The sequence below is a fragment of the Zalophus californianus genome, chromosome 12 (assembly GCF_009762305.2).
Source record: "Zalophus californianus isolate mZalCal1 chromosome 12, mZalCal1.pri.v2, whole genome shotgun sequence".
Lineage (NCBI taxonomy): Eukaryota > Metazoa > Chordata > Mammalia > Carnivora > Otariidae > Zalophus > Zalophus californianus.
The window spans coordinates 65,231,343-65,240,105 of record NC_045606.1 but is presented as its reverse complement, the minus strand read 5'-3'; the positions used below and the strand labels follow the sequence as shown (position 1 = coordinate 65,240,105).

The window sequence follows — 8,763 nt, the reverse complement described above, 5'->3', positions numbered from 1 at the left end:
TCCGCCGGCACCACGGCCACGCCTCCCCCCGCGCTGCAACTCCCCCCCGGGACTCCAGAGGGAACGTGGGGGGCGGGGCCTGAGCGCCAGACCAGAGCCCGGGAGAGCGGAACGCGAGAGCGCTGGGGCGGGGCCCTGGAGTGCGGGGGCGGGGCCCTGGAGTGCGGGGGCGGGGCCAGAACGCGAGAGGGTGGAGTGCGGAGCCGGGGAGTGTGAGAGGCGGGGCCCTGCTGCGCGGGGGCGGACAGAGAGCGTGGGGGTGGAGATGGAATGCGGGAGCGCAGGGGCGGGGCCACGGCGGGAGGGAGGGGGGCCCCGAGGACGCGGAGGCGGGATTTAGGGACTGAATGGGCGGGGCGGATGCTCAGGCAGCAGCGGCGGGTCACACCGAGGTTGCTCTCGGCCCTGCAGCTCCTGAGTGGAGGTTGCTACCAGAGACCCCGGGCTGGATATGCGGGATGGAGGGTGTTTAGTCTTGCCCGAGGCGAGACCTGCCAAGCTGCTTCACGGCAAGAAGAGCTCCAAAGAAGAGAGGGGCGCCCAAGACGCAAACACTACCAGGCCACCAGCCTGAGTTTACATCATCTTTGGGGCTTGGGGCAGGGTCTGGGCACTCCTTGTGGGGAAGGAGACCCTGCGTGTCAGGGGCCTCGCTCAGTTCTGCAGCCAAGCTGAGAACGTTCCCGGGGGCGGGGGGGTGGCGCTGAATTGGATCTTTTTAACTTCTGCTCCCCACTTTCCACCTCCTCTTTTCTTCCACTGGAGAATTACCTTTGCACTGCTCACAGAGAAATGTCCTCAAACAACGTTAGTAACTCACCGTGCTGCTAGGAGAGGGCATGCACCACAGATTATTTAGAGATGTGTTCGAAGACGTCGCTTAATAGGGTTGCTTGTTTGAACGTATAGCGCTCTGAGTAAATAGCGATATGTTTCTCTAAGTATTAAATCTAATCATTAAGGAGAGAGAAAATGCTAGTTGGAAATGGAGATTGCTTACCAAAATTCAAAACAGTTTTTGGATCATACCACTAAATGACAATTTAGTTAAAGATTAAAGAACCTGCTGAATTACAGCGGATACGTAGCTAGAGTATTCGATTAAACAAACCATGTGATAGTTTTGAATACTTTGACCCTGGGCATTTAGTGTCCTCTGAAGTTTCATCCCCTAACCAGTGTGACCAATGCCCCTGCTTTAAATTCCCAGGGCTAGGTCAGCAAAAACAGTAACTCTTAGGGAAGGCAGAGAGTACTTCAGATGTGAAATGAGAGGCAGCCAAAGCTTGGCAAAATGCTATTGCCTTTCTGAGGCACATTCCCCTACTGTGCATACTAGTCAGGACTTAATTGCAAGTGACAGAAGTCCAAGTTACACTAGCGTAAACAAAAAACAACAACAAAAAAAGAGGGGGGTCCGTGTTGTTGTGTGCAAAAGGTAAGGAATGGAGCTTATGTCAAGCATGGCTGCATCCAGCTCAAATGATGTCATCAGGACCTGGTCTGACTCCCTCCTTCTATCCCCTTCACTTACCACCCAACTCTGCAACTCCAGTACTAAACTACATCATGCCACTCATTTCCTCCTGTAATCCTGTTGCGATATGAGAAAAAATGTTCAGGAAAAGCACAAAAATCCCTGGGAGAGGAGGAAAGTCTTTGTTGAGCAGAATGCCTTGTTGAGCTTTTGTGGCTGTGGACAGACAGCCTGGGGGCATGACCAGTTGGAAGAGAAGTAGAGAAATCACATATTTTATTACACAAACAGGACACTTTACAGGGTAAAAGGGACACTACTAACTTCACTGGCACAGCAGGCATAACCTGGTTAATCTAAGCATATGTTAATCTGGTTCATCTAAACATATGTGCCCCCTTCGTAGAAATGAAGCCAAGAGGTAGCAAAACCTCTGTGCATTGAAACAAACGAAACCACAACATGATTAAATTTAAAATGACTGGCCATACCAAATGTTGATGAGAATATGGAGCAATTGAAACTCATACGTTGATGGTAAGAGTGTGAGACAGTATAACCACTTTGGAAATCAGTCTGGCAGTTTCCTAAAAAGTTAAACATTCATCTACCATATGACCCAGCCACTCCACTCTTAGGTATTTACCAAAGAGAAATGAGAGCATGAAACCCAGAGACTTGTACATGAATGTTCTAGGAGCTTTGTTAAAGCCAAAAACCAGAAACAACCCAAATCCACCAGTAGATGAATGGATAAACTAGTAGTGGTATATGCATATGATATAATACTACCCAGGAATAAGAACAAACTATTAATACACACATTATTGAAGAATCTCGAAATCATCATACTGAACGAAAGAAGCCAGGCAAAAAAATGAGAGAACATATTGCTTGATTCCACTTATACAAAACTCTAGAAAATGCAAGCTAATCTATACGCAGAGAAAGCAAATCAGCAGTTGCTTGGGGTTGTGATGGATGAAGGAGTGGATGAAAAAGGGCATAAGGAAACTGGGGGGCGTGATGGAGATGTTGTTGAAGAGGTCATGTTTTCAGGAGTGTGTCCATGTCAAAACAGAGAATTGAACCCTTTAAATATGTGCAGTTTAGTGTTCTTCGATTATGCCTCAATAAAGTTGAAAAAAAACCTTCAAAAGATAAAAAGGACTGCTCTTTGAACTAGAAGAGGAAGAAAAAGAAGAAAGTAGAGGAGGATGAGGAAGAGAAGAAGGAAGAAGGCAGGATTATTTTGGGAGGAGGAGTAGATGAGGTGTGAGGAACGTGAGGGGGAGGGCGGTGAAGGGGAGCCAAGGGACCCAGGAAGAAGTTGAGTCTGGAGGGAACAGAAGAGAAGACCAGTGAACATGCCCAGTTAGGGATGGGGCCCCAGGAGAGGGGAATACCAGAGACTTTAAGACTAATGTCATGTCTGACAGTCTGTTTTACCTGCTGTGCTCTGCTCTGATGTAACCCCCACACTTGCCACCCTGCATCTTTAATAAGAAAGGTAATGGCTTTGAATGAGTGCTGTTCAGGAGAAGTCGGGTAAGGGAGCTGAGCCTCTCTGGTAGATATGGGATAGTGAGAAGGGGGCAGCTGAAATATGCAAGATGAGACAAAGATCCAGAATTCACTGGAACAAAATCCCAGTCAGAGTGACCTGGCGACATGTCTGCCTTTGAATCCCCACTGAGACTGGAGACTTGGCTGGGGGCCCTGCTACCCAGGGGATGGAAGTTTGAGCCGGTGTCATGTGACCATCCAAGGACAGGGAGCTAGGGCCTGGCTGACATCTGTGTTACAGGAGTCTGGCAGAGGGCAAGGGTCCCATCATTCCTGCTGAGCGCCACAGCCTGTGGCCACTGGTCCTTACAACAGAGATCTCACCTGGGGCCTTGGTCAGAGGGACAGAGTGATGGAGTGATGGAGGTCGCTGTCCTGCTTCTTAGTTGGAGGTTTCAGAGGTAAAAGTTGATTCAGGGGAAGGGAGAGGTGGTGGAAGGGAAGGAGGGAAAGCAGTTTTCGATGTTCAGTTTCAACATCCATGGCTCTGGAGATATGGTGATGAGGAAAACACATGATTTCTCTATTCCCAGAGCTGAGAGGCCAGTAGAACAGACATTAAATCAGTAAGAGCAGAGCATGTTAGAATAAAGGAAGGGGGAAGAGGGTACAGCTGTAAATTAAAAATAACTGAGTGTAGGGGACTTCCTTGGGAGGTAAGGATGACAACTGACAGATGAATAAGGAAAGATGCCCCAACCCCAAAACCTCAGTCCTTGCAGAGAGGCCCCATTTTCCTAGTCAACAAGGGGTTTAGCCAGGCTACTGACACAATGACACCAACACTTGTGCAATGACAGGACTAGATTCCGTCCTGAATATCTGAAGTGTGACCTCAACAGTAGGTTTGTCACTCTCCACCACAGCAGGCTTCTGTGCTCCCAAACTGATGAAACACAAGGCATTGGCAGGATTCTTGAACTTTCTAAATCAGACCCTGCCCCCCTGAGAGTCATGGCTTTTGTTGGCCCAGAATGACCACAGATGGACCCCATGGACAGTGGCAATGGCTACACCTTCAGCCTTCAAATTTCTTCTGGGGCTCTGTGTGCAGACCCTCAGCCGTGAACCTCACCATTAGGAGCATTCTCACTGGGTTCTCTAAATGAGTCTGTTGCTCTGCTATACAGCAGGGTATGGAAGAGTGCGACATGGGTGGCCCCCAGCCATGTTTCCCAGAACTCCTATCCCTGTGTGATCCGTTCCCATGTTGGCTCTGGGCTTGGCCACGTGACTTGCTATGACCATTGGGACATTAACAAGAGGCAAGCAAGGATTAGATAAGCATTTGCCCATTGGATCTTGTTCCCCTTGAATGTTTCCTCTTAGACTCTAACTGCCATGCTATAGGGAAGTTCTGGCTCTCCTGTTGTGGGAAGGGGCACCCCAGCCCACAATCAGCACTAAAGCCTCACATGGGTGAGAGAGACCTTCTAGGGCCTTCCAGCCTTGCCCAGCCACCAGCTAGAGGAACGCACAGGAGCAAGCCCAGGAGAGACCACAAGGAGCAGAGAAAACTACTTAGCTGAGCCCAGCCAACCTACACGACTATGAGAGAGAATATACTGTTATAGGCTTATAAATACTGCAAAGGTTGCCTCCAAGCAATAGTAATCATATAGATGTGATCCTCAGGCCTTGTTTTTCCAGCAAGAAAAGCCAATGTCATAGCTCCAAATGTAGTCCCCTTTACAATTCGTTGACATCTGTCCCATTCTTAGAGTGGTCTCACCAGGCTTCGATTTCCCTCAAGGAAAGTGGTTTGAAGGCTTTTTTTAGTTGGATCACAAGAGAATTTCACAACGCAGAGTACTAACCACTATCTGATCATGGCCGGATCACAGGAGAATTTCAAAGCATTTAGGCTGCTCTCTTTTGAAGTGGTAGATGAGTGTCTTATGACAGCTGTAGCAATAAAGCAAGGTGATTTTTTAAACTATTGTATTTAAACACAATAAATAAGCATTTTTGTTGTGTTTTTTCCTATAGCTCCGTTTCCCCTCCCCCACAGCCGTGGAAGACAAGCTGGAGAAGAGCAGGGAAGAGAAGTCCCTGAGTGCCCCAGTCCCATCTTTGGCGTTCTCCCAGGTGGGGCAGAGGGACCAGCCTGCAGTGAGGCCTGGGGCCCCTCCTCTTGTCCCTCGGGTGGCCCCATGGCATCCTCTATGCACAGCCGTTATCTCAGAGACTGCTTTTGAAGGCTATGGAGGTGCCAGGCATCCTCTCGTCTGAACCCTGTGAACGAAGGCTGGACAGTCAGGCACCTCTGAGCTGTTTGCGTCCAGCACCTGGACCATCCCTCACACTATCCTGATAGGCTCCATGGAGCTCATGATCTTCATGCTCCACATAAAGTAGAGGGAGCATGCCTGCCCTCCTGACATGCTTTCTTGTTTCTATCACTGCTTTGGCTACCTGAGGTTTGGTCTTCTCCACGTGTGGCTTCATGCCAGTTCTTTCTGGCTGACCTCAAACACAGGTGCAGATGAAGGTGAAGGACCTTTCCCTTCCCAATGACCTCCTGCTGGCCCCGGCTGTAGCCAGAGGGAGAGGATGGGGTCACACCGTCAGACAAATTCTGGTGGTCAGGCATCTATCTCAACTGCCTATGTGGAAGGTGTTTCTTTTGGAGGATACAACCGGGGGGAAGCTGATTCCGTCTGGGACTCCATCACTGCTTCTGGTGTGTGGGTGCTGGGGAGGCTACAGGGCCACCCTAGGGGCTGTGCTGGGGTGGTGTTCCTCTCTAGGCCAGGTAGGGGACTAGCAGATGCTTTGGCTGAGCTGCTAGCCTTCAGTCCTAACTCCTGGTCCTCCTCAAGCCACTGATTTTTCTGTCTTGCAGCTCTGACTACTCTCAGAGTAGGAAGTAAAGGAGGAAGTGGCAGGCTCATTAAAATTCCACTGCTTTGGGTTGGCAGAGACGTGATGCCGTACCTTGCAGGATGAGTATAAAGGGCAGCTGTTAGTGGGATCAGCCAAAGCCTGGGCCTTCAGGGTGATGGCGTAGCCCACCAGCTCAGATCTCTTATAGGGCAGAAGCACATAGATTACTATCACTTCATCATTCTTCTGGCCCGTCTCTGAGTCCTGGATCGTTTCCCGCGTGTAGCCCATGGACACCATCAACACAGTCTGCCCAGGCTCCTTGTGGTTAGGGAGTGGCTCTACGTAAGGCATTAGTTCCTTCCCGTGGTCCATGTCTGTCCACAAAACCTTCATAATCTCCTCTAAAGTACCTCCCTTGATGGGATTGAGGACGAAGAATTTCTTGAGGTTTTCATACTCCATGGACATGTAGAAGGGAATATTGTATATTCTGTTCAGTACTCATTCTCACAATAAAGAAAAAAATTAGAAAAAGAAAAGAGATTTAAAAAATGAGTAAATGGAAAAGAATAAAGAAAAAAGTTAGGAAAATAAATGAAATTAAAAAATGAAAAAGACAATAAAGAAAAATGAGAAAAGTAAAAGGTTAAGAAAACAGGAAAAAAATAAAAGGGGAATGTAGCAGAAAAACTTTAAATTAAAAAATTGTAAATAAAGGAATAAAGAAAAAATAAGAAAGATTAAAAAAAGAGGGGAAAAAAATTTTTTAAAGTAAGCAAAATAGACAAAAAGCCAAACAAAGAGGAAAATACTTAACTTTGGTGAAAGTCCCTCAGGTGACCAAAAGGCAGCTTCCTGAACTAGAAGGACCAAAAATCTAGACTGAGCCAGGGACTTATATAGGTGCTTAGAATTCCGTAACAGTAGCTCCTTATGAAGTCACAGCAAGAAATGGACCTACCACAGCCAAAGATACTCCACAGTGGCTTTCTAACTTTTTTATCTCAAGAACTCTTTACTATTAAAAAAAAAAAAGCCACTTTTATTTATGTGGATTATAGCAATAGATATTTGTCTTATTAGATACTAAAACCTGTAGGATGCTTCAGTGGCTTTTTCACTTCTGGTTTGAAAAGCTATAAAAAATTTTAAGTTTTTAAAAAACTCAATGTCTACACTTAAAATAGTCAATTCCTTTTTTTATTTAAACTCCGATTGATTGGTCTCAAAATAATACCACTTAACTGACATTATAAAACTCTACAGAAATATTCTTTTGCATGTAATTTTTTTGTCTGGTTTTGGTATTAGGGTAAAGCTGCTCTCACAGAAGCAGTTAAAGGAGTATTCTTTCCACTTCTATCTTCTGGAAGAAATTGTAGAAAATTGATATCATTTCTTCCTTCAATATTTGGTAGAATGCATCCATGAATCCATCTGGGGCTGGTGCTCTTGCTTTGGAAGGTAATGGAGACTGACTCTTCTTTGATAGGGGCCTATTCAGATGGTCTGTTGTGTAAGCTTTTTTTTTTTCAAAATGACGTTTTTAGAGAGAATTAATACAAACATTTCCATGACAGTAAACTAAATAAAAAAGATTGTGAAAAAAACGTTTGCCTGTTGAGGTTCCATTTGTCTGTTTGCAGATATGCTCAGTCGATTTGCCACCAGGTCACTGACCGCTGGAGCTTATTTCTTCCGGTGAGATACATAGATACTAGAGGAGACAGTTTCTAATCAATTTCACATGCAAACCTGCATCCGCTTTGGTTTTACTAAATGGCTTAGCATCAGCCCCCACAATAGAGCTCAATGCCAGTTAAAAACAGACACCTCCATTCACAACTTCCAGGGAATTCAGAAGTGCTCTATCTCCTTCCTTCACTGGACTTGGCCTTCTCCCAGAGAAGTGGCTTGAAAGGCAGAAATGAGACTTTGGCAGCACCATTTTGCATTTCTTTGCATCAAATTTCTCCTTTAACGCTCATAGTCTACCGGCTGAGACATTGTTTCATTACATGGCTGACAAGTGAAGGCCTTTGTCATTTCCCGAACATGGCAAAGGCCTATCCAACTGGCATTTTATTTCTTATGGAGCATTTGGCTGGAGGTTATTATAGCAAAGTCCCAACAGAACGAGGTGGCTTCATTAACAGTACCACAACGGAGGACGTTTACCATCAGAAGCACTGTGTTGCCCTCCCCTTTTCCCCCATCCAGAATTATTGCTATTACGGAAAATAATATTCATTAATCTTTCAAGGATGTGATTATCATCATCACATTTGGGAACTCTCGCTCGCATTTGCTTCATTCGTTTCCCCTTGAAAGCAACATTTCCAGTTTGTTTCAGACTTCCCTTTTTCACAGAACAGTTTATTCTTTCTTGTTTATTAAATTTGAGGGTTGATAAAAACCTTCTTCCTGGTAGAGCCTATTACTTGGGTTTCTGAATGCCTAATTAGGAGCCTTCTCCTTAGCACAGAATACTCCAAAATCAGAACAGGCAATGAGGCAACTATTCCTATCTTAGGATAAAACATGCCCTTGGACCCTATACTTCTGGGGGTGGGGTGGAGGCTCCTTCAGCCAGGCCCTAGGCCAGGAGGAGGGAGCACGGCTGGCTGGAACTAGGGGAAAATGCTCTCATGCACACAGGCAGCAAGGAGACCTCACCTGCTCCTCCTCCTTTTCAGGCTCACCTGGCTACAGCTGGTCCCCCCTGTTGACTCACCCTGCCAGGTTCAACCTCACTACGCACTTTCCTGGTTCTCACCTTGTCTTCCCTTTCTGATGCTTTTTTGGGGGGGAAGGGCATATTTCTCCTAAATATTGGAAAAGCAAGTCCTGGTAAGTTGGTCCCCCTCATAGCCCCACTTCCAGTAATAATT

General features: G+C 46.4%; 1 protein-coding gene across 2 annotated transcripts; it reads right to left on the bottom strand.

The window, feature by feature from the left end:
* Positions 1–4,848: 4,848 nt before the first annotated feature.
* LOC113911189 (serine/threonine-protein kinase MARK2-like) lies at positions 4,849–6,346 on the bottom strand. 2 transcript variants are annotated; one of them, XM_027573452.1, is made up of 2 exons: positions 5,981–6,346; positions 4,849–4,948 (listed from the first exon to the last, which is right to left on the bottom strand). In XM_027573452.1, exons 1-2 carry the CDS (start codon positions 6,338–6,340, stop codon positions 4,940–4,942), a joined length of 369 nt encoding a protein of 122 aa, XP_027429253.1. In that variant the 5' UTR covers positions 6,341–6,346; the 3' UTR covers positions 4,849–4,939. The 2 variants fall into 2 exon arrangements, with proteins under 2 accessions (XP_027429253.1, XP_027429252.1); XM_027573451.1 differs by lacking the exon at positions 4,849–4,948 and adding an exon at positions 5,091–5,278.
* Positions 6,347–8,763: the final 2,417 nt, after the last annotated feature.